The sequence below is a fragment of the Pseudochaenichthys georgianus genome, chromosome 14 (assembly GCF_902827115.2).
Source record: "Pseudochaenichthys georgianus chromosome 14, fPseGeo1.2, whole genome shotgun sequence".
Lineage (NCBI taxonomy): Eukaryota > Metazoa > Chordata > Actinopteri > Perciformes > Channichthyidae > Pseudochaenichthys > Pseudochaenichthys georgianus.
The window spans coordinates 25,993,281-26,019,674 of NC_047516.1; the positions used below are offsets into that span (position 1 = coordinate 25,993,281).

The window sequence follows — 26,394 nt, forward strand, 5'->3', positions numbered from 1 at the left end:
CGTACTAGAGTGGAAATATGGGGCATTTGAGATGTTATTGCAAAACATCAATTGCCCCCCCCCCCCCCCTCCTTCCCCTCCTTCCCCTTATGACTAATGTATTTCTAGTACAAAAGCATGTTGCTTTAAAGAAGCTCGGCAGCAACTCCTGGGTGCTGTCGCCATGTTTGTGGTCGCTGGGGGGGGAGGCAGGAACAGAAATACTCCTTATTTTGCCTCGGGATGTTTCTGACAGCTTCTCTTAGTGTTTAGGCATTAAAGGAATGAGAGCCGAACGCTGGCTTTGTTGTGACATGGGTCTCACTGAGAAAGTCTGGGGGGGTTAAGTGGAGCCACATATGTGACATGTCACAAGTGGAGATGCTGGAGAGAAAATCATTTGCAATTTAAATAAGGACTCTGCAGTTTAGACAAAACAAAACAAATTAGCATGCTTTCAAAGAACATAACAGCATTTAGCCAGACACACATTTCATTGCCTTAATTATTTTACTAACTGTGTTTTTTCATTCCCGTGATGTAAATAGTCTAGACGGGGAAGACTAAGGGATGTCGATGTAACTGCTCCCTTGATGGTGATGATGAATGCCAGACAGGCTTTATGTGAGGGTGACTTCAAACACATTTTCAGGCTTCACTCCTGTTAGGTGCACATTGAAGAAAAGCTCATTTGACGATAAAAGCAAAAGCAGTAGTGGCCTTCACTTATTGCATAGCTCTTACAGTTTACGAATTCCCTGCACCCAATTTGCAATAGTTTCCTGGAGTTACAAAACTCTTGAAAGAAAAACATATTTCTTACATCTTCCCAGGGTAGCTTGAAGCACACAAGTATGCAAACCACATGCTACTGTCTGTCTGTTACATCTGCCAGGCATTTTAAGTTTGGAGCCTTTTTTACCTGCTGGAACATGGGAGCGTTGAATCTTTTTTAGTCTGTGGTTAATTGGCAAGCCTGCCTCCACTTCCTCAGAGAAGAAGACAGTCTGCAGGGAGAAGGGGAGCCAACGCAGCGCATCTCATCTCTCTGCAGACTTCTTCATTTCTTGTAATTAATTGCATCTTTAAAAGAACAGAATGTAATACGCCGCTGACACGCTGCCAATTAATTTTAAATCGTCGTCTTCCTGCCATTTTCTGCTCCACCGAGAGGGAAATCAAAAGTTTTAGAGGGTGTTACGAGAGCTTTAATAGTTTCCCTTTGTTCATTGCAACACATTGTGCGAAATGCATTCAGGCCTGACAAAGTGCTCCTGCTCCGTGTAATCAATTCTGTAAGATTCTAGCAGCTGAGGAGGAAGACGAGGTGGAGGGAAGATCTGAGAGAAACCATCATCACACTTGTCTCCCCTTGTTCTTTGATCAGGCAAAACAAGGTGCTTTTCACATGAAATGTAGATAGAGAAAACCTCCTTATCTATAAAGGACACATATAAATTGACCTGGTTATATAGGCCTAATTAGCTATTAGTCATCATTGACCTCAAGTCTGTGTGGTCACTGTCAGATCATCAGCAAACTAAACACACAACCTTAAAGCACAGATTTGTAGTGACGATAATGATGGTTCTACCTTTATATTTTTGTATCCAGCGTACATATTCACATTGCCACACACTGACAGTCTTGTAAGCCCTTCAGAAAACCTTTCCTACAGCCTTATGACCCGTTTAATATCTATACTGTTTAGTCTCCAAAATAACAGCAACATTATTTATCGTCAATGAGAACAGAGAAGTCCCTGAAGGAAGCCAAAAGAAAGTAGCAGGGCTTAAATTAACACAAAATATTTCTGATGCACCAGTGCACATAATTCTCATGCATTGACATACAGTAACGCAAGTGTCACTTTTCACACGCTCCAATGTCCATTTCCTCAAGGAGGGAAAAACCGATGTATAAATGATAACGTTAGTGTGTAAAGAGCAGACTGACGAACACGCAAGACGGAGAGACACAGCAGCATTGTATAACAATTCTCACATTTTATTAAAAAGAAAAACAACACAGAAATGTAGATTCCCTGTACATTGAAGATATGCTCAGTGATATTCTAATACACTGCCATTAACCATACTTTAAACTACCATACATTAAATACATGTTATGCTTTAGACTCTAAAGCATAACAAACCTCTAAAGTTTAGAGGTTTGTTGACATTATCAGTGTAATTATTCTGACCCTGACCATGTCAAATTCCAAGAGAGTTGTAGTCAGATTATTTTTAATTCCTCAAAGGACATTGCAGAGCATATCAAAAATGTTTTAACTGTCATAAAATGTTTTTTTCCAAAGGTTTGCTGAAATGTTCAGTGTCATCCTGTTCCTCCCGTGTCCATCCTGTGTCCACGAAGCTCAATGACCATGCTGCATCTGAAGTAAATGTACTTTCTCACTTTGTGCTAAATGGAAAGGATGGCAGCCCTGTGTAACCTGGTAGAGAAAATATTTCCATCCTGCAGCTATGCATCTGTTTGGAAATCTGTTCACCGAACCAACATGGCCACGGATAGATGAAATAACTGATGTTACGTGCAATTAAATTGACTCAGAATGTTCAGTTTCAGTTTGGAAGAGACAGCGATGAGTCATCTGGTGCTCTGGTCTGCAAAGGAAAAATAAAGAGTACTGTATGTACCTTCCTTCCAAATCAAAGAGCAGGCTGGAGAAGTCCAATGCCAAAAGAGCACTAGAGACCCACATTGTCCTCCTGTATGGCTCCACAGTATCACAGCAGTGTGGGTGTTTAACTGCATTATACCTGAAGTGCCTTTCTCTCAAAGAGCCGCTGAGGCCAGCTGGGAGAGAATGCTCTGCTCACCTCGATGACTCTTGTAAGAAGCTGGAGTGGGACTTTCTGCGGCCTTTCAAGGGCCGTCTTTTATTACCAGCAAGTAAGCAGAAGCAAATAGACCTGTGATGTGCATTGAAAAAGCTGCAGGTAGTGTATACCCGCCAAGTGCATTAAGAACACGATTTAGGAGCCTCCCTTTAGGTGGAGGTGCCTTTGTGAAACTGTTTTCAATAAGGTTGTTGTTTACACATCTTTGGCTAAAGAACAAAGCTGGGCAGTAAAATACATTAAAATAAGAGATTAAGCTCAAAGTCACAGAACCTGTGCACCACAACGCACTGAATTCTTAACAAGCGATGAATAACTCTATGGCCATTCAACAACAACATTCTGAATCTGAAGGGAAATGTTAAGTCAACTTCAGATCATATTAAGCATGCTTTATGACACTGTAAAATATTTTAAGTTTGTAAATTGTCTTTTTATACTTTCCAAAATAGATAGAGGGTGAAAAGAGGTGCTGTAGAACGGGCAGTCAGAGACAAATAAAGACCCTTTTGAACATTAAAGCATGGAGGCATGTCACAGAAGGGGCACACAACACAAATATGAACCTGAGAATGACCATAAGATGAAAATGTTCCTAATTATTGTTTTAATAACTCATAAAGTCCCATCACAACAAAAGTTTGTTTTGTGTAAACCCTGCAGGATTCTCCAGGTCCATTTGTTCATGAATCGCTATAGATGGATGTTACATTGTGCGGCTGAAGGAGCAGTAATGTTCTGTCTCACACAAACAACTTGATCAGCTCTGAATGCCATCAACTTGTTAATAGACTTGCAGCATGGGAGCCGGTGTCTAATTACAAACCGAATGTCATCAGCAGGTGATCCCAGGGTAGCAGACAACTGCCATCACACAACGAGCCGAACATGTCCCGTTGAATGTGTCCCGTCTTCAGACTGAACAGAAGACACATCTCCTCTGTCTCCTCCTCATGCAGCACCATTGTTCTGCTGTTTGAAAGGAGTTGTGTTGTGCTTGGCGTTGGAAGCACAGCGGCAACGCCAGTGGAAACAAACTGACGTGTGATTTCCCCCTCACTCGCTTCAGGCATCTCTCACAGCGTTGGGAAACTGCAGCAACTCAACAAGCTGCTGCAGGGAGCCTTAGACTGCCTCCACGCACAGAGAAACTTGATGCAAGTCACAAACACACTTTACTGTGTACCATCTACCTATTTGTATTGCATGGAGGCGTGTGGCGCGGTGTTGGGATCAGGGGAGCACAGGTTCAAACCCCACTGCAGTCAGCATGTCGTTGTGTCCCTGGGCAAGACACTTCACCCCAAATTACTCCTGTGGGGATTGTCCACAGTACTGAGTATGTACGTCGCTTTGGATAAAAGCGTCTAACAAGTGACATGTACTGTAAAAATAATATTACATTTTTAGAATGGTAATGAAAAAGTGTCCTTTGTGAATAACTGCATATAGAGGCAGTAACTTAAACATGAAAGTAGCATTTCCTTTCACTACATCTCCTTCATAAACAGCTTATAGGCCACTTGTGCTGTATTTTTTATACCACTTCAAAATTTTATATTTCAGTATAATTTGCGCAAACCTTAAAATCTTTTCCCAGGTTCATCTCTGCTGACTGAGGCTTTATTTGGTTAATGGGTTCAGTCTGCAGGATGGATCTGAGGATCTGAGCGTGGCAAGACTGCCCTCTGGTGAATCACCAGGATAAGTCTGTCGGGATATGATGGCACAGCTGCAACAACATGGATCCATGTGGTCATACGTGCAGGACGTATGTGATATAACAGAAAAGAAGGAAGTGGCTTTAATCTCTTGATATCATTGACAATGGGTTTTGAATGTTTCAATCAAAAAGGCATTAAAAAAGATTGTAGCTCCTTTGACAATCTAACGTAATACATGATCAGCCTTGTAATAAAGACGCTTTACCTTGCAAGCGACAAAGATAAGAGGAATAGAGGCTTTGTGTTTAGCGACGTTAATCTGGGAGCATGATCTGCTGCAACAATAGTCCGTTTGTTTTTCTGTGGAATGATACAGACATTGAATACAATCTCCACCCAGGACAACTAAGACTTATCCATCTTGAATATAGCTGTGACCCAATCCAGTGAATGTCTGTTACCAGCAGGGCTGGAGGAAGTACCAGTTCATTCCTGTCGAAGTTCAATACTGCTGTTATTTAACAGTCCAGTGTTTTATTTAAGTGCTGCATGCTGACTGATTTGCTTTGCCACTCTTTGAACATTTATTGAACTGAGCCCGAGTCATTTAAAAAAGTTACATATCTTGTATGTAACAGTCAGCAAGCGTGTTCAACACCATGTGTGTAAGCATAGCTTCAACCGCTGGTTTGGATACATTTTGCGTGGCTTTTCATTCATGCCTGCAGTCCTTCAAAGTTAAGGCCTTGTATACACCTTACATAATAAAATATAATTAAAGCTGCCAGACAAACTCATACAGAACAAAAACTGTCGTTTGCACAACGAGGGGCCATGAGTTGGTGGAGGAACACACATATAAAACGTCCTGATACCACCCAAGATTTAGATTTCAGACTAAGGGTAAAACAAACCAAATTCAACTCATCAAAGTTGTTTTTGTTTTATTACAAACAAACACAGTACAAAAGCTCTACATATTATTTCATGGTAACATGTTCCTTTGTTCCCCATTGCTGACTCACTCAAAGCTTAGAAAAATATGCCTCAAAGGCAAATGAAATTGACTCATTTACCATTTTCAGTATTTTACTTTCTACAAATTGACAGAGCACATAAACATACATTTTCAAAATAAATTGCAAATCAGGATTTATTTACAGTGTGTGGAATAGTAGAAAATTGATTTTTCAGTTCAGACAACAAAGAAATTGAATGGACAAACAATACATGTCCCGCCATGTGCACAGAATGAGACCTACCGTCGGTCTGAGTCCGCGAGCCCTCTCAGGAGAACTCATGTCTTTCAGAGGCAGTTATGAGGGTTGTTAATTAAAGTCCAGCCCCCTGCTCGTCCTCTAGCGTACCTGTGTCTATAGTCCATGCAGGGTGGAGGTGATGATGTCCATGAAGGTGGCCTCCACACAGTAGCAGAGCTGGACATCAGGGTCAGCTCCCCCCAGCTCCTCTGCCATCCTCTGGGGTAAAGTCAGTTTGGAGGAGCCTCCTCCTGGGGCCACAGCCCCCCGAGGCTTCTCCTTCAGATACTGCAGGCCTGAGGCAGGGACAGGACAAACTCCTTATTAATGTCTTTATTAAAACCCTTGTATCTCTCTAATGGTCACTGGTCATCTGTCTGCTATTCATTATTAAGCATCCACCTGATTAGGCTACAGAGATGTAGAATCTGGTGAGTACATATATCTAGAAATATTCTTCATGTACCATTCCCACGTGAAAGAAAAGTGTAAACATTCACAATGTAACTTTACGCTTTTCTGCCAACGAGTGTGACGGTGAACAAACAAAACATGTCCACACCATCAAAGCCTTTATCCTGTAAACCGTTACTATAAATGCAATTGTGTAAAATGTGTTTAGAGGACTCCTTGATAACCATGCCAGTCAATATATACTAGGGAATAGGGATGTAACAATATAACGAATATCGCGGTATATAAACGTCTCAATACCGTTGTGAGACTGACAAAATCTACCACGATTTAAAAAAATAATTAATTTGTAAAAAAGTATACATTTTTTTTTAAAACACTTTTTTTTGTTTTAAACCTTTATTTAACCAGGTGGTCCCATTGAGATCATCGATCTCTTTTTTAAGAGAGACCTGTCCAACATGGCAGCAAGTAGGTTACAACATGAACATAAAACAAGAGAACACAAAAGGACATCGTATTTTTGAAGTGGTGGAGAGACAATGCACAGTTTGACCCACTGCTGTCACCCATGGCCAAAGCATATCTCTCCGTCCCACTGAGGTGGCGTTAGACTTTTTCGCTGTCCGTCATTTTTGACAGACAGGATCGTAAAATGTCCGTCATAATCCCTTATTACCCGTCGGGTCTGAACAGTTCACGAGAGAGCACGCTCGTGAACTGTCAACGGGGGGGGGGCAGTGTTATGCCGTGTGTGCATGCACCTCGCGGGAGCGCGCACAGCGTAAAGCAAAACCTCCCAGACATGCGTTGATCTGTACGGCAAAGTACGGTTTGGAAACTATATCATTTCCTTTTGGAGGGCATGCATAACACGGCATAACACCAGAGCCTTGCTGCGGGGAAACGTTGGCGCTGTTCCGAGTTTGTTCTAATCTGTCAAAATGACAGAATGCTTTCAGATTTTTGCGTCATTGTTAAATAAAATATTCGGTTAACGCGACCACTGCTGTCCCGGCAACATCAGTACCAAGCGAGAGAGTTTTTTCCAGAGCAGGGGATATTGTAAATGCCCAAACATCCCAGCTTATAAATACCTGGAAATGTGGACATTCTCATATTCCTAAAACCTGTCTGATGATGCTGAGTGAGTGGCTAGTGAGTTTGAGTTGAGTTACTTGAAAAACTAAAGTGAAACTTGATTTATTTTATTGCAGGGTCTGATTATAAAATGTCCTTGTTTATTTGTGAGATGCAGTGGCACAAAGAAAATGCCTACTTTGTTTGGTTGCCTAGTACTATAGGTACAAAAACACTGGTTTTCTTGTTCCAGTCTGTTACTGTCACTTTGTTTTTGACACTTTAAAATACTGCTATCCTACTACAATGCTGTACAAATCAGATTTATTATTTAATAAAGAAACATTTTCAGAGTAAAAAAGATTGTTATTGAAAAAAAAGTAATTTTTTCTTCTTCCCTTTATTATTCAATATCGCGATAAATACCGTACCGTGGACTTGTTATCGCGATATTATTGTACCGTGAGTTTTTGGTATCGTTACATCCCTAATATATACCGTCACTTTATTGTAGAAGATGTTCAAGATAATGACAAATTAATCACTTTGAAAGCCTCAATTGAAATGTAAAGAGAGGCATTTGACACAGCGACTTGTTTAGTTATAAAGACTGTACTTACGTGTGATGAGAGGGTCGATGTCCCTGGCTTTGGTGGCGACGTCGGAGGCACACACCTGCCCCACCTGCACCAGCAGACCTGCGACATCATCGTAGAGCGGAGGGAAGGCCTGGCAGAAGGACACCAGGCACGGCAGGATGGGCATGAAGAAGCAGAAACGCTTGGCCCGAGTCAGCACTAAAAGGAACAACACACGCTTACAGTACGCACAACAACTGTGTGAACAGTAAACACAGCGGCTAATAGTCTGGTACACATTGTGCTCTTGTGTAACAGAGGGAGGGAGAAAGCTGCACTGACACCCAGAGACCAGATGGTGGCAGCCAAATATAGGGATACAAACACCAAGACATGCCGTTTCATGAGAAGCTGATATAATATGTACAGGCTGCATTGTGAGTCACAGGAAAGTGGATCAAAAGAGGGAGCTACAACCAAAAGCATGAATTCATTAGATGCAGAGAGAAGTTTCTCTGACTGACCTGTAAGCAGGGTGCCCATGACACTGATGGCCAGCCGGGCCACGCTGAGAGACTTGGGCAGCGCGTACTGCGTACACAAGTACGACAGCAACTGGATCGCAAAGATCTGTGAGGACAAACCCATTCAGAACATCTGCACATTTTCATGAAGCGAATATACACTCAGCAGAAAGTACCTAATAGATAGTTCAACAACATGTGAGTTTAAGAGAGGCTCTGGCACGAGCCCAGGGCAAGTCTGGGATTTACAGCCAGGAAAGAGAGTAGAAATTGGAGGGGGGGTTGGGGGGCCTCACCTGCTTCTCCAGCTGGGGCTGGGCCAGCAGCTCGGGGATAAAGTCCAGACAGATATGGATGGAGGGGATGCCTGCCACAGTCAGAGGCAGCAGAGCTTGAGGGTAACCCTGACAGAGAGAGGCACACAGACAGCAGACATAAATCTCCGCATAACAAAACAAGAATGATAAAGAAGGTTTACAAAGTCAGTTCAAGTACTTGAATATTAAACATGTTTAAACAGCAGCTTCTGCTTGGCAGTGTGGAGGGGGGGAGGATTAGCATAGCAGGGGGAGAGGATTGGTTTGATGAAGTCCACCATATGGCCGTCTGATACTGCATGGAGTGCTGAGGTCACTTACTGCTAATGCCGTGGCACAATGTGATGATAACTAATGGGGTCAACATGACTGTGAATAACTAACTGACTCAAAGGTATTTTCAGGACTAAGGCAGGTCAACTATTTAAACAACAGGTATTTGCATGAGAACATTCCTTTCTTATGGCGAAAGCAAGAGAACGTAATCATGCAGTGATGTCATTATTAAGGACTGTCATAAAGAGCCTGAGCAACACACTCTTTTATGGGACTATATTTCTATCTGCCAGCCTTCCAACTGCCACAGTAACACAACAAATAATAACACTTCATCTTCCTCCCATTTATTACCTGAAAGTGGACCAACTTGGCAATGTTGGGGTCAGCAATGAACATCTGATGCAGCAGACAGCAGATGAGACACTGCACCTCCCTCAAGTCACTGAGCAGGCCTGCCTCTGGCTCAGCGTCCTCCACGCCCCCCCTGGCTCGGGGCCCCAGGCTTCCCTGTTTCGATTTCCCTGGCACGGAGCCCCTAATGCTACTCAGCAGGCTCTCTGTGTTGGCCCCCAGCTGCTGCTCTTTGGAGGTTGGCAGGCACACCTCCAGGAGGAGCTGGACTGCTGCGCTGTCCTGGGGTTTTAGAGAAACAGGTGGTTATCATGAAAGTGTGAATGGTCATCTTTCATACTCATGCTTTACCAAACACTCAAACCAAAATACATTGTTCTTATGTGAATCTTATATGAACTCAACAATATCCAGAGAATAAATTCAAGACATTATCCAGAGTTTCTCTTTCACACATGTAGCGCACAACTGGAGATAGTCCATGTTCTTTGTAACTGGAAAAGGTCTGATTGGGTTTAGAAGATTGTCAGTTGGTGAGAGCTACAGGATCTTTTTATTCTTCACTTAAATGATCCTTTTTTCCCCTCGCTGGAACGATTCCTTTCTTCCAATTTACCCCAGCGACAAAAGTGATGCTATAAACTTGCCCACTTGATAGTCATGAATACTTGAGGAGTAAGCAGGGTACATTCTGTTTGATTGGTGGGATTACACATCCTCCCGGTGATGTGTAGATAATCTCAGACCTGCCGTTAGTGGTTGAATTACCTGCGCAGAGAGAAGGGCGTTCTTCAGCTCCTCCCTGGTGACCTCGGGTGTTTCTGGCTGTCCGGGCACCCCCAGGTTAGAGACCGTCTGGGTCTGCCGATCAAAGTCAGCCGTCTCCTTCAGGTGGCAGTGCAGGTAGGCTTTAGAGGCCAGCAGGTAGCCATTCAGCATGTGAAGGACAATGTCCATCAGAGGAGGACACCTGGCATGGACAAATAGACATGTAATGTTCCATGAACAGAAGTGCGTATGGGTGCTTTATAGATATCCAAATATGTTCTTCAGTCACCTGTACACCCTTTGATCGCAGCGCAGCACGATGAGAGGGTCCACCATCAGGTCGTTCTGAGTGTACTTCTGCTGATGTAGCAGCTTTGCTGACGGTTGGAGGGCGTTCACTGTCATCACCCACAACCTGCAACACATCAGTTTTAGCTTTCTGGCTGAGTAATATAGTAAACCAAAAAAAAGAATCACTCAATTTCAAATTAAGATACAGTATCTAACATGAATTAAGTCTAACATATACAAAGAATATATCACATAGACATTATCGCACTTCAGAATCTGAATACTTTATCCCTAGGGGAGGTTGGGTTTGGTGAGAGTTGCTCCATTTTAGAAGAAAATAAACATACACAACTCATTTATAAAAACACATAAGAAGTTAAAATATCCAATAAAAGATAAATAAAATAGAATAATAATATTTATATAAATATAAGAAGTTAAGGTACAAATGTGCACATTGTAAAAACTAAAATGAATATGTACAAATGTGTGTATGCAATGTTGTATTAGCAGTAACACAGATTTTCAGGGTAATAATATTAATAATACTGATGCAGGTGGAAAGAAATTAACATACTTATCTAAAACTAAGCTAACCATAATCTATTGATCACATGTTTTTTCTGAAATGGATGTTTTATTTTGGAGGAAAAACACTTCAGTGAGGCTTTAATTCGGTCACCCACACATCAGCCTGTGGCGGCATTTCCCCCTCATCTCTTATCAGACTGATGCTAAACTATAAACAGCAGGCGACTCTTGAAACTCAAAGCCGTCCTGCAGCTTGTACCCTGGCATCCATCAGTGGATCTGTGTGAAATGTGACACTGCTGCCCTCCTGCAGGGTTCACCAGAGCCCAGACCTCTGCAACATTCAACGCTGTGACAGGGAGTGAGGAAGAGGAGAGGGAGGGGGCACCAACACCATACATCTCCCTCCTGCCCTGAGCCCTTCTTGTTAGAGAACCTTGTTGGATCGATAGGATGTCTGCTCAGAGCTTTGGTATCTGTGCTCCTGTGGGCCCGGGGCAGAGTGAGGGTCACCCCTTCTTCTGTCCGGAGGGTTGGCGCAGGCTGACAGAGTTGTTAGGCTCGATACCTCTGATCTATTCACACAATAATCATTGAGCAGGCAGCCTGGGGTTAAGGCCAACAACTCTTGTTCCACTGGTGTCCCTTTAATCCATGTACAGAGTCTCACAGCAGCTTTACACAGCCTTGGGAGAGATAACCCGAAGCCAAGAACCATTGACTGAAAATACCTACAGTTATAAATCTCACCAGGAGGAAATAATATCACTTCTTCAATGGGTTCAAATGTACTGATGCTACGACACTAGTATTGTTATTATCTTGTGAGTCTGTGTGTCTCATCATGGCAACATGTTGCCTTCAAGTTCAAGGCTTTGTTCATACGAACATAGCAACACTGGTTATGACGATGAAAATCTTAGGTCACAGGCTCCTCCAACAGCCTTTGAAGCAGGATGAGGTCACAACATTTAACGGGTGTGCAGTTGAGATTTGAATACTATTTCTCTCATCAAGTTCAGCAAAGATCCCAAATACTGATTCAAAGATTAGAAATGCAAGATACTTATTTGGACTGAAAACCCAAATGATGGCATTAATTAAAAGGCATACCAATAAAGCCCTAAGGCAAAAAGAATGCACTATCAACTTGGCAAACTAAATTATCTGGGTCTTAAACAACCTTTAAACTTGCTCAACCTAATTGTCTCCACTTTCCAAATAACTGTGACGGATATTTCCCATGAGACATTCAGTGGTGTTTTCAATCAAATCAAGTTTTATTTATATAGCACATTTATAAACGATTTTTGGTCGAGCCAAAGTGCTGTACATATAATAAAAATAGCCTACAGTAGAGACACTGTACAGCAAATACAACAGCACCGATTGTTCAGAATATCAGTATGAGAAAAACGACACCCTCTATCCTTAGAAAACAAGACAGCCTCTTGTTTTCACAAGAGGCTGTCACAGTAAGGTTTTCTATCCTTCGTCACAACATCTCCTCCTGTCCAGAGCACGTACCTGCGAGGCATCACAGTGTTGAGGCCCATCCAGAGCTTGTTGAGGGTCTGCAGTATTCTGCGAGGCACCGCGGGCTCCAGCAGCAGAGCCATGCTGGCTGTGAGGGCCTCTGCATAAGGGATGAGGTCTCCTGGGGACAGCAGCGTTAGATGCTCCAGGATCCGCATCAGCCTCGGGCTGCTGGATGGTAACTTCTGGAAGGCTATGGGGGGAGGGACAGACCGCTAAATGAATCTTCAAATATGAACCCAATGTGCACTCCATGAAACCATAGGGATGGAAACCAAAGACCTCAGGAGCATCAATTAGACAGTAGCAACATCTGGCTAACACTTTTGTTTAAATGGGATTAGGGTTTATACTTAATGGTGGCGTAAGTAAATATATAATCACAGAGTTATCATCCTTTAACATTCATTTACAAAAACTGTGAATCTGTGATGACGCATGTCAAATCTACAGAAGGACAAAAGGTAGGTCATTAACTAGAGAGCTTCAGTTCCACACAAATGCAATCACACCTTTTCCCCAAACTCTAATTTGAAACCTCTGTTCATTTCCTTTCACAAAGCCCCAGGAGCGATTCTTCCATTCTTACCAGACGTTCCTTTTCCTAATTAATCCATGAACTGTCTGTGTTGTCACCATTACTCTCAAGGTTCGTTAAGGTTGTAAAGCAGATATCATTATAATTATATAAATACACAGTTGTATAAAAGAAAAATGAAATATCAATTTGTGAAGGTGGGCAAGGTGTACACATTAACCTGCATAATGTGTGCAACTGATCATCTGTTACACTTTTGCATTTTTGGTCTAATCATTTCTTTTAAAGAAAGAAGAACAATAAACAGTTACAGCCCAATCCTCTTAATCTTTAAAGTAATAGCCTTTGAGATAAGATGTTATGCAGATAATACCTGGAACTGTATGATACTGGCTCCTTGGTTTCTGCTGTTAAATACTTTTCAAACGTTTCCAATTCACTCTTGTAATGTTATTTTGTTTCCATTTACCTCGTGCAAATATGTAGGACAGATTTCATCACATTGCTAGGTCGTGGAAGTAGAAACCTATGGGGACTGCGTATCTACAGCCGTGTATTGCTTAGCTTCCGGGCTGGTTTCTGTCTGTTTCTCCAAACTGGGAGGATGACACCTGACATCTACTGTAGGGTTGTACACTTTCTACCTCATACAACACCTTTAAGCTTCTAACCCCCCCCCATTTCCCTCATCCTCACCTTGGTGGAGCTGGCTCTGAGTGTATCTGCAGGTATTGCTGGGGAGCATCATCTTCCTCAGCAGGGGCAGAGTGCCAGTCACCTCCTCTTCACACACCCAGTCCTCCACCAGACACAGGTGGGGGTAGTTTGTGGCCAGCAGCCTCAGCAGGGCCGAGTGCAGACCTGGGAACAGAGAGGAGGAAGAAAGTTGTTAGTGAGTTTATAACTAACAATCATTTGGTGTTTTTCTAATTTGTTTACAAGAAGAGATAATGTGCCCAGATTGGATGTTCTTTTAGGTGGAGTACTGATATTTACTATGAGAATACCGTATTAGTAAAGCGAAACAAAGACATAGAAATGTAACAAAACACAAAGTCCTGGTCTCACCTCCCAGCTCCTGCTGCAGTCCCTGTGCCTGGGTAACCAAGTACTTAATGGGGATCTGGTCCATTAAGGCTGCCGAGTAGGACTTTGGCTTCCTCTGCATCATGGCTGAAAACAAGAGTGAAAAGGGGTGAGTCCAACACATCATTATAAGAGAGGAAATAACATGCAGCAAGAAAAGGACAAGACCGAGCATAAGTGTTATTATGCGGTGAGGACCCCAGAGCTGCTGCGTTAGAGGAGTGGAGGTGATTTTTCATTGACGTGGGTTCATTACCGCTGCTGATGGGCTTCATTACTCCTTTTTGAGGGCAGCCGGAACACTTAGGTAAACAATAGCAATTAAAGAGATGGGTAAAAACTCTCATAAATCTGCCCTAATGAAAGGCAAGAGGAGAGCTCATCATGGGAGAGAATACACTCTGACTAGGCTAACTGCTAATGCTCCATCTAACCTACAGCTGTCCTAGTTAGCTCCATTCCCACAGCCATTGTACTTGGCTCTTTGTCAGCCCTCCATTTATTCTCTATGAAGCAGCCAACATTCGGTGCCAAGAGAGAAAAGGATGAATGACTGCACATCCAGAGAGAGAGCATCCCCGACAACTTAACAGAGGACAAAAGCTGCCTTTCTCCTCTCACCGCCTGACAAATTCCCTCCATCTCACACACAATGCCTCCTTCAGCAGAGGAGATGACAAAGAATGCACTTTGGACAGACAGAAGAAGAGATAATACGAAATAGAAAGGGAGTGAGCCAACAGCACAGTGTTACATGGACCATGGGTATTGTGTGGTACATACCCAGTTGTTTGGTGCTCGCCAACAGGTTCTCCTCATAGGACAGGATGTAGTAGAGGATGAGGAGTTGGGTGGTGATGGAGTAGCGCTGCCGTCCTCCTCGACTGCCCTCCCCCTGCTAACCAATGGAAAAAGAGAAGCAAAACAAGGTCTCAATCATTAGCGAATGTGGGGATGGATACTTTCAAAAGATTCACAATATAAGAGTTTCCAGATTGACAATGGACATATGAGATATAGTAGTACCAATTATTGGTTTGGACTAATGGGTCTTTGTGTTGTTCTATAATACACATTTAAAATATAGTTTATGTTTATAATACGTCCATTTAGCACAACAAGATTGGTTATTTTAAAGGCCTTTAAATTTACGGAGGTGAAACGACCAATGACCAACTCTTTTGCAAATGGCTTTGCAAAAGAGTTAACAATCTAATACTAGTAACTACTAAGAGAAACATTTTGCATTTCAACCCATAAAACACAAATACTACTCTCCCGAGGAGCCCAGGGGTTAACTCACCCCAGCAGCGCTCCGGAAGACATTGAGGATCTCCTGCTCAGTGATTGGCTGGTTGGTGGCCTCTGGGTTGGCCTTGGATGCTGGAGTGAGGATGGAGTTAATGTAGGCGTCTATTAGTGGAATCAGTTGGGTGTGCATCGGGGTGGTTGTCTCAGAGAGTTGACGATAGATCCAATCCTAGGAGATGCACACAAGGACAGTAAAGATGAGCAAAATGAAAAACAGACCTAACAAACACTTATCAGCTAGTAGTCAATGAGTGCACATTGCCTACCTTGATGGACACTTTGTGCTTGGTGAAGGCTCGGCTCCGCAGCAGCTGGTAGATGCAGTGGATGGGGAGGAATCCTGTGATGGTGGCACTCAGGTTGTTGGTCACTGCGACCCTCACCGCGTGGGCTGTAACCACCTACACAACAGAAAAAAGTTATCTAAACTGCAAAAATGGTAAACAGACAATGCACACAAAAAAAGTATGGTTAGTACAACACCGTGATATAATTAGTGTTTTATAGGGACATTTCATATCATTTTGTCAAGTTGTTTAATTAAAGCTTCTACATTTCAGAGCTTACAGTAGCCCTCCATGACCCTCCATTGTTATGTTTTGATGAGATAATAAGCCTCCACAATTAAACAAATTAAAATGTGAACATTAGAACCAACTTAGAAAATGTGCATAAGGATAATAATGTATGTAGTTGGCTGTACCGAACAGTTTCAAGCTTCATTCACAATGTTGACATTCAAATTGTAGCATTCTAACAATTAAATATTCCACTGCTTTTTCTGTGTGTCTTTTCTTTCTATTAAGACCCTATACTTCTGCACAGTTGCAGGTAAAGATAAGGCAGAATAAATATTCTTAGTATTATACTATTTGTACGATAATACTCAGTAGTGGAGGATCGTTTTCAGACTTCTGTGATCAAATATTTCCATAGGAGAGGGATGAGATTTCTTGAAGAACATAAACCACCTTTTTTACTCCACTACCAAGTCTAGGACATGTCTAACTCCTGAGCTTTGAAAAGATTAAGAGCCATTTGTCAAATTCAACATTTTCTTATCCAACCAAACATGTTGTTCAAAAACAACCTTTTGGTCATGGCTCTTTGAGTGTTGGATATACTTAAATACGTTTTTTTCAAAAGTGTTTATTAAACAAAAAAAGGCTAACTAATTTAATAACTTTGTTAGGATTAAGGATTTCATTGACAATTATAAATATTATTTCCCCCCCCCCTTTTTTTGGACATTGAGGTATTTCAATATACAAGCGGACTAACAAAACTTTATTCAATAAAAGCATCAAAACCAGCCATTGTATGTACCTGTTCCGTGAAGATCTCCTGTGTGAAGATCGTCTTCATCTTGCTTAGAGAGCTCGGCTTGATGGCAATCTGTAAAAAGACATGGAATGACATGGAAAATCAACAATGATGGCAACATGGGGGAAAACAACCTGCAGGCTACAGTGCTGCTATTTTCTAATTCCCTCCTTTCATATTTCATAAGAAAATTCTACATGGCAGGCACGACATTGAATCGAGAGGCTTGCCCTAGGGGTGGAAGCAAACAGGCTCTAAATCCAATGACATTACACATCTTAGCGGAAAATACACAGAGACTGGGAAACTACTTAGCACACAGGCAGGAAACAATAGTGCACTTAATAAGTAATAAAACAGCAAATTGGCCAGAGGGTATAGTGTCTTGGTAGATATTTATATACTGTTTCATCAGTTTTAGTCTATCTACTGTAAGCACCCCTGCTGCAGAGGAGCCGGTCGCTGGTCAGCCAGACAGATGTATTGATCACCGCTTCCCTGCCTCCCTCCCTCCCTCCCAGCCATCACCTTACCTTCATCCCCAAAGTAGAGCACACCAACTCAATAATGGAGCTGAGCTGGTTGCTATGGAAATACATGGCAACCAGTAATAGCATCTCTCCAAAAGAAGCAGATACGCCCGCAGCGCTGTAAGGAGGACAGAGATATGCATGCAAGGCAAGTGAGAGAAGATACTTAAGACTTGTCGTTAATCCTGCCTTTTCGAAGGCTGCATTTTAATAAACTGATTATGCTAGTGGCACACGCACACACCTTCTATCAGCCCGCATCCCCTGAAGTCACTTTAGTCCGTGATGATTTATGCATTATGGAGTAGAGTCGAACACTCATCTACACTGCTGCAGTTTTCATTTGCTGTTTCGACGGGCTATATAAACTTAATTTTAACATTCCAACAAAGAAAAGCTTTGCAGGTTTTATCTCTACCATTAAGTACAGAGGGAACATTGACGTGTTCCAAATATTGGAAATAAACAACAATCTTATTTAAGTATGAATTCAGACATAAATGCCCCACATTTAACTAGTCAATTGAACTTCTATTGCTCCTTCTTTATTTTATGAATATTGGTTTGGAGGTTCTCAATTAATTGTGTCCATAAACTCTAAAGCAGACCATACCAGTTTTAACTGTGTGCAAGAAAAGTTTCCAAATACTTTTATAATCAGATATTTACCAAAGACAACAACACAGTGCTTTCGCAAGGCTAAAAAGACTATATTATTTGGAATATCAGACAAAGTAAAACCCTGGAAATCTGACAATAAATTCTGACATTTCAGCACAAATGTTGTTTGCGTTATATTATTAAAAATGAACAGTATAATCTAGGGTTGTGTTATGATTTCACAACTCCTTAAATTAGCAGAATATAAAGACACTTATTATTACTTAAAACACTTTTTGCTGTTCTTCAAACTGCATGCACAACCTATATGTGACCTGCTCTATCGAAATCAGTCGCATTGACCCGAAGACACATTTTGAGTTGTATACACGGTTGGAAAGAGGAGATTCCTAGCTTTCTAATGATATCAGGATTGTTGTTGTACTCCAAATATTAAGCGAAATATGTCACATTATATAATGACTGTCACCGAGTCATCATTTTGAGAAAAAGGCCTTCAAAGTTTCCTCTTCTCTGGAATCCATCGATCTGATTGATTTTTAGTGGAGCAAATGATCAAAATACTACGGAGCAGAGGTGGGACCAAGTCATTGTTTTGCAAGTCCGAGTCAAGTCTCAAGTCTTTGCGCTCAAGTCCGAGTCAAGTCTTTGCGCTCAATTCCAAGTCAAGTCTCAAGTCAGGATTGGCAAGTTCAAGTCAAGTCCAAGTCCTAAACTTTGACAAAACGAGTCATAAACAAGTCATTATGTGTTTTTCAGAAGGAGTTTAATGTATAAGATCCTTGATGTCGAGGTGACCAGAATGTTTATCACTGTGTACAACATGTTGTAAGGGACCCAAAATCTATCTTTGCAAGGGATAATGTGCATGCAGGACTTTTATTGTAACCTACACTCTGGTACTTTTGTACTCATGTACAAGATCTGAACTTCTCCCACCTTTGAGAGTGGTTACCAAAATAAAGGTAACCAAAAAAGGTTATTTTCATTTTACAAATCCTGCACTCAGCTTTGCTTTCTCCAATATCATTTAAATGCAGCCAGATGCTGCTTCTTTTTTCAGTTTTCGCTAATTTCATGACTTTTTCCAACGCACTTGCATTTAAATCCGTCTCCCCGTAGCTCTGTGCAGCTGGCCTGTACCACTACACCTGCTGTGCCCCCCACCCTTCTTTCACATAATGGTCTGATCCTAGTGTGTCCTCACATATGATTGGCCGCATGGTGGCCCAGCTAAATAAAGTCCCGCCACTGCCTGCAAGGATTCTCAGCAAGAGTAGGAGCAGCTGGAGATTCTGCTCTCCCCGACGGGAGTCTTCTCTTCTAGCGGCAGCTCGCGATCGGCGTGTTGGAGACCTCTGAATTAAATGATCAAGTCACCTCAAGTCAGAAGGCTCAAGTCCAAGTCAAGTCCCGAGTCATTGGTGTTCAAGTCCAAGTCGAGTCACAAGTGTTTTGTGATTTTGTCAAGTCGAGTCTCAAGTCATCAAATTGGTGACTCGAGTCTGACTCGAGTCCAAGTCATGTGACTCGAGTCCACACCTCTGCTACGGAGGGACGATATTTTCGTTTGGAGGGGAAGCTCGCGAGTGTGTGTGTATACGTGGTGTGTGTGTGTGTTTGTGTATTTTTGCGTTTGTGTGTATTGTGTTTGTTTCCCGGGGAAAACACTCACGAGAAACACCGGCTGTTGTTATGCCTGCAGTGACGTAAAGTTACTCCGTTCTCCGCTTGTAATTATGACGTCACAAGCTTCAACGTTGTATTTATCATCTGAATTTTCCGAAACAAGTTTAATATTCTGAAAGCCAAGACTTTGTTTAATTGAAATCAGATGAAAACAAACTGTAACGGACCCTGCCGTGTTATCTATGATTACTATACTCTTACATTCATAATTTCAGCCGGAGGGAGGGGGGGCGGCGCTGCGGAAGAGCCGATTGCGAGTGAGAGGTGCCTGTCTTCGTCCCTTTACAAGCTTCAAAAATGTATTTATCGTGTGATTTTGAAAATAAAAGTTTCATATTCTGAAAGCCAAGACTTTGTTTGTTTAAAATCAAACAAAACACCTGAACCCCGAAAAAATTGTTTTTTACGTAAATCCACGTTTATTTTTAAATGAGCCGTTGCGACTTCCGACTGATTTCAATAGAGCGGGTCACATATACACCTTCCAGAAATGTTAAGATGTTAAATATTCATTCTAACAATACTGAGCGCTACATTAAAGTGAAGTTAAGATATATGTACAACATGTATCTATTATTCATATTTTCTAATATAAGTTAAGCATTTAAAAACACACACAGTAAAAAGCCAATCTTGCATAATTCAAGTAAATGTAAAATGGGTCGAAACCAAATGCCGTTCTGATAATACCTCTTTATTACAGAAAGTGTACAGAGATCCTCCTTACCTCTCAAAGTACTCCTCCTCTTTGATCATCCAGCTGAGCCACATGACCATCAGCTGCTCCTGCTCCGGAGTGCTGGACACAAACAAAGAGATGATAATGCTCACACTGCATACAACAAAGTGACAATATTCAAACCTCAAAGATGCAGAGTGGACTCAAGACTGCTGTTAGCTGAATAGGGTGTGTGATCCCAACCAACTGTACATGTGGTTGACGAATAAAACAACTACTTCTAAAAGTGTGAGTCAATGAGGCTTTATGTACCTGACCAGAGTAGGGAAGGCCAGAAGCTTGCAGAAGGACAGAGAGACAAAGCGGACTCCGGCAGGAGTGGCTGGGGGCCGGCTGGTCATCAACTGCAAGAGCTGCTCTGCCTCTTCATCTGTGGGTCTGTAGAGGGAGAGCAGTGAGTTTATTATCTTGAAGATGTTAACTTTTCAGAACAAAACCAATACTTTAAAAAGATTGTGGAACAAATGGTGAGGGGAACTACATCTTTATGACCTACCTGAGGCCCGCGATGCCCATGAGGGCGCAGTACAGTCGCAGCAGAGCGCTGGCCTTCACCACATGCTCCTCTCTGAGGCCGGAGTACCCTGAGCCGGGCTCCTCCTCCATGCCACTGTTGTTGGGCACGTGGGTGCTCCGTGAGCGCGGCAGGATGGCGACCAGCTCCAGCAGCAGCTGTCTGCGCATCTGCCACAGCACCGAGCTGCTCTCTCTCTTCCTCTGGCAGAACAGGGAGGAGGACATGGACATGGACATGGTCAGGATTTATACCAAATGCCTACACTAAGGCTCCTACAGTTATTTATTATATTTTTACGATAATTGACAAACAATAGATTAACAATATTGTGGACAGGCAATGTTCTGTAAATCAAAGATTTGTCTTTTACATGTTCTAGTGAACAAATCATGAAAAGCTTAATATGCACACACATACAGAGATAATGTGGTTAAATAATAATAATACAAAAAACATTAAAGTGAAAAATTATCCATCTGTTTAAATAAGCAGGATTGTCAGCGGATTGAAAGATATATAAAACCATTTAAATATTCTGTAACATTTTTTAAAGTTGGCCTAAATATAGGAACATCGAACTTAAAACATGAGAATTAGGAGAGGATGAAACAGTATGGGGTATGACTTAATACAATTGTCCCTTGCTGGAATGGGCAATGCACTGAGTCAATGAGGGTCATTACAAGAATAGAAAGATCCACGTGTGTGAAAGAATGTGTCCATCCATAGAATTTACAATCAGAGTAATTAGGATGATGACACGCACATATGAAAGCGGGGCATATTCTGGACTGACGTGATGCTACTCCTAATACATTAATGCCTTGTTCTGAATATCCAATTAAAGTTGATAAATCATGTAAACATGAACTAGTTTTAACCCCATTTCATCCAGTAGACTCAGATAAGCTGCTGGCTCCGACATGGTGAGATTGTTGTAACATGCTCCATAAGTACAGCACAACATCTTGTCTTCAAATCAAATCAAAGTTTATTTATAAAGCACATTTAGTCTTGTCAGCTTACACACAGTTCCTCTGCTCAACATGATGAGACACAATGATGAGACATTTAAGCACAACAGATTGGATCTTGCTGCATTACAATCTCCTATATGTTAAACTACTGACCTATATCTGAACCCAGTGTTGTGTCTACTAGTGTTTTTGTGCGCCCAATTAAAACATATGATTTATTATTATTATTATTATTAATATGAAGACTTTTTTTGTTGAATATACAAATATTACCATGAATGTGGATAAATACTGTATTATAACAATACGGTATTCTGTTTTTCACATTTGTTATTTTTTATTTTTTAATCTGTTCGAAATAAAGACTGAAAATGAAAATGAAAAATGAAAAACTGCATTAGATGGAATTAAGAATAAAGCCTCACCTGTTGCCCATTTCGAATGAACATGCTGAACCAGGTACGGACTTTGCTGTTGGTACCCAGCAGGAGACCGCTGACGTAAGAGACGAGGGGACTGACCGCCTCATCTGGAGTATCTGGTCGGTAGTCCAGAGTCAGAGCCACTCCCAGGCCAGGCAGGTGGCACTCCTCCACCTGGAAATACACACAGTCAACTACATTATTATACTAGTAAATGATTCTCAAGGCTTACGTTTTGTTTAAAAAAGGAGAAAAAAAAAAGATACTTTACTCTGAAAATGAGTGATGTTAATATATTTTGCAGTACAACTCAATGATAATTGTTTATGTCTTCTATTATAATCAGCAATTAAATATATTTTTTTGTTTTTGTTATTCGATTAACAAATTGGATCTTATGTGTATATGTCTTATTTTGAATGCCTGCTGTTTTTTGTATGTATCCAGGTTTCTGCAATTAATTGAAAAATTATAAAACAAACATCTGGTAAGAATTATGTTTTGACATGAAAGCACACAAACACAACAAAAATAATTGTTCTAAGAAGCATTACTTTTTGAAAAAGATAAACTGTAGGAGGCAATGGATTAGGATTCAGGAGGTAGGAAGCCCAGTGATTATAGGAATAGCGTTACTGACCACCATGGCTCTGATGTTGAGGGCCTGCGAAGGGTTCATTTGACAGAGCTGCCTGAGGGCTTCAGTCCTGCGTCGACCACCCACACTCTCCTCATCCTGACGCTCTCCATTCTTGATCAAACCTCGACAAACTGCAAAGGCAGACATGCACATTTCAATTAACAAGCAGCTCAGAACATCCTTGAAATAGAAAATGTTTTAATGTCATTGCCAAGTTCCTCCATAATTACCCTAAACTTTAAAATCATGACTTGTTTTTTTGCCTGTAAATAAGATTTAACAGCCATCATAAGACCGCTCACTAGTTCTTTGCACTTGTCCACAGATGACAGTTTAAGACAAACGGCTTATGGTTGGCAGAGACTATGGAATGAAATAAAAGTATATTAAGTTTCCATTTCTTCCACTTGTGGATTATTTAATATGCTATAAAAGGAGCCAGTGTAGTAAGGTGTGGTTACCAGCTGTCTACCTGACAGGCCTTGATGAAACAAAGCCAAAAAGATTCATGTGACCGCTTTGTAACACACACAAAAAGTAAGACTTAAGCCTGACTCTCTGAGTGATAAGGCACTGGAGTTGGCGGCTGTGTTATTATAATGCATCTCTCTAAGCACACTGTGAGCCAAAGCAGACAATAATGTTTATCATCATTTAAACACAAACACACACACAGCCTGGGGCCTGGCTAGAAATACAGGATAAAAGGCTAAACCCAATGTGATGTCAACTAAATAGCAATCTGCATATATTTATAATGAAGCTATCACAGAAAGCTTCAAATGTAATTGTAAGTAAAGCCATAACTCTGCCACAGCAGGCACACTACCCAACCATATGAAAATTGTGCTGGCAATTAAACAGCCACTCTATTTCACACTTTCCAACTGACACAATCATGTGAGACAGATGCATTACCTTCATTGAAGCTGTCGGGGACATTGGCAACCAACAGACACAGAAACCAGTCTCCATTGCGGACGTGAAGCAAAGCCTCTGCCACATCCACAATGGGGAGCAAGGAAGGCAGTTCTAGGGAAAAAAATATTAAAACAGACAAAGATATGTCACATACACACACAATCAATCAGGCGAGGTATTTTCAGGCTGATTTTTACAAAATATTAAGTTGTTTTTCCAAATATGTTTGTACAGTATATATTTACAAACGTCATTGTATTTAGCAACATAAAAGTTCCACAAAAAATGTAAGAAGATACAAATAAGTGTGTTACCTGCTTGTAAAATGCAGAGGACATCAGCTACCTCGTCCAAGTAAACAGGGCTTTCAAAGAGTTCAGACGACTTTAAGAAAAACTCTCCATTCGAGTCTACCACCTGCAAAACAACAAGGGGACAGAAAACAGTCAGTGTGGATGAATAATTTGTGTAATCTTATTCGATGAAGATGCAAGTATTAATTATCTAATCTTTTGATTTGATTGCAATTCATACTTTTTTATTATTTATGTAATGATTTTATCAGCAAATAAATTGTTTTTATCATCTTATTTATCATTCAAGCTAACTTTATATTGTTCATGTTGTCACTGAGTCATGTGCGGACCTTATTACCTTATTCATGATAGCCAACAGCTCACTGAGGGTTAGACGGAGTCTCCTGAGGGGATCACTGTGTTCAAACTCCAGGGTCAGGCCATGCTGTAGCTGTGACACCAGGATGCTCTCTCCATTAGAGCCACCTGCTTTATGCCTGGAAGAAAAGACAGCACATTATGTATACTGCTAAAAAAAAATTATATGGATAACAGTGATAACAGTTGTATTTAGTTGTATGAAGACACAGATGCAGTTAATCTAAAAAATAACCAGACTTTAGCAATAATCATATCACCACATGTAAGTTAGATATACCGAAGCTGCTGCTCCTTTCGTGCATCCTGCTCCAAGGCATGAAAGTCAACAGACAGAAGTGCTACTATGGAGTTGACAGCTTCCACTCCAGAGAGCAGGCGGAGGATAAGCTTCTTGTCCTGTGCCCAGGACTGGCTCTGATCAGCTGGAGCACACAGAGCCATCCTCACCAGGCAGGGCAGCAGCAGCCTCAGCTCAGGGTCACTGAGGGCGGCCAGCCGAGACACATCCACCTTCTGCATGGCTTCAAAAGCATAGGAGCTGACAAACTGCAGCCCTGCACTGTCTGCCATCTCAACGTATGCAACGTAGCCTTGAAGGAAATGACAAACAGACAATTTAGAGCAAATTAAGATGTCATCTGAAAGCAAATACAGTGGGCAGTCTTCTAGTCTGGGCATTTTAACTTTTAACAACTACAATTATATAAAACCAGACATTCAGGGTAGCTTACAGCTGGCAGAAGAGGCTGGACAAAGTTACATTGTCAAAAGTATCAATGCATTAATTTCTCGTTTAGCTAACGTTAGTAAATATTACAATTATAATTCATGTGCAGTCGATCAAAAATGATTAAAAAGTCGTTCCAGTAATTGATAACAGAGTAAGAATATATTGATACGCACACCAAAGAAGCTCCCTACTGAATGTTGTTGTCTAACGTTTCGTGCCAATTGTAATATCAGTATAACTTTGCTAACAAAGTATAAGCTGGCTATTACAGATGACTTACCGCAATGTTGATGGTGCTCATGCTAGCTTATACTTGGAAGGTTACATATCGTTACATTTAACTGAAGTGGAATTTGCTTGCGCCAATACAAGACATTATTCTGATTCATGTGTAGCACTTCTACATGTTTAATATAAATATTTACGGCACAAGTAATATAGTAAAATACAGCCAACTTAAATTATTATGCTAACTAGCAGTAGCTAAGACGCATTCACTATCCCATTGAGCGACTCTTGGCATGCTACTAGCCTGCTAACAGCTAGGCTAACTTGTCAGGCTCGCGTATGCCGACTGGTCCCTCTCTACATTTTAAACATTCAATTAAAATACAACAGTCAGACACAACCATCTTACCTCTTATATTAAGATGAAAATGAGTCTTTAAACAAGAAATGTCACCATCTAGGCCTTCAGACCTCGGACTCTGTTGTGTACCGTCAGCCTTAAACGCCAAGGGGGGAGTCCACAGCCAGTGACAGAGAAGCTCGTCTTAGCTGTTCCGGTAGGTTTGTTGAAACGTCTTAGTATTTGTATCTGTCTGTTATTGTTTCCACATATCCACTTGGAAATTATGTCTATCTACAGCGGTCTCTATGTCAGTGCGGTAGCCGGTGTTTTCAGCCCCGTGGAGCAGAGCTAACTGCCCGTATCACTGACAGAGAGCGGAGGCAGGACCACACTCCGGTCCTTACTGCAGATCAACATGTGCTGGGCAATATTGACACCATTAATGATTATGATATCTTATTTCCAATATTTCATTTGCAGAACAAAGCAGTTGTTGAGTTGTTCGGCTTCTTGGATAAGGCAACAATCTCCTTATAGTCATACTTTGTGTATAGACCTCTCACAATAGTATCAATATAACAACATTTATCAATCTATTCCCCAAGTTCTGGTGGCAGAGTTGCAGACATTGATATGTTAAAATATACAATAAACACACCTCATTATG

At 41.4% G+C, this 26,394-nt stretch overlaps 1 protein-coding gene across 2 annotated transcripts; it reads right to left on the reverse strand.

Moving 5' to 3' along the window:
* Positions 1–5,434: 5,434 nt before the first annotated feature.
* Positions 5,435–26,106, reverse strand: ints2 (integrator complex subunit 2). 2 transcript variants are annotated; one of them, XM_034099696.2, is made up of 25 exons: positions 25,794–26,106; positions 24,704–25,016; positions 24,404–24,542; positions 24,064–24,166; positions 23,747–23,860; positions 22,829–22,959; positions 22,192–22,362; positions 20,769–20,989; positions 20,525–20,650; positions 20,261–20,332; positions 17,227–17,341; positions 16,697–16,765; positions 15,637–15,771; positions 15,363–15,539; positions 14,843–14,954; positions 14,042–14,146; positions 13,670–13,834; positions 12,427–12,628; positions 10,367–10,492; positions 10,078–10,279; positions 9,310–9,591; positions 8,659–8,766; positions 8,363–8,468; positions 7,881–8,057; positions 5,435–6,062 (listed from the first exon to the last, which is right to left on the reverse strand). In XM_034099696.2, exons 2-25 carry the CDS (start codon positions 24,994–24,996, stop codon positions 5,881–5,883), a joined length of 3,633 nt encoding a protein of 1,210 aa, XP_033955587.1. In that variant the 5' UTR covers positions 24,997–25,016; positions 25,794–26,106; the 3' UTR covers positions 5,435–5,880. The 2 variants fall into 2 exon arrangements, with proteins under 2 accessions (XP_033955587.1, XP_033955586.1); XM_034099695.2 differs by having other exon boundaries at positions 14,843–14,957.
* Positions 26,107–26,394: the final 288 nt, after the last annotated feature.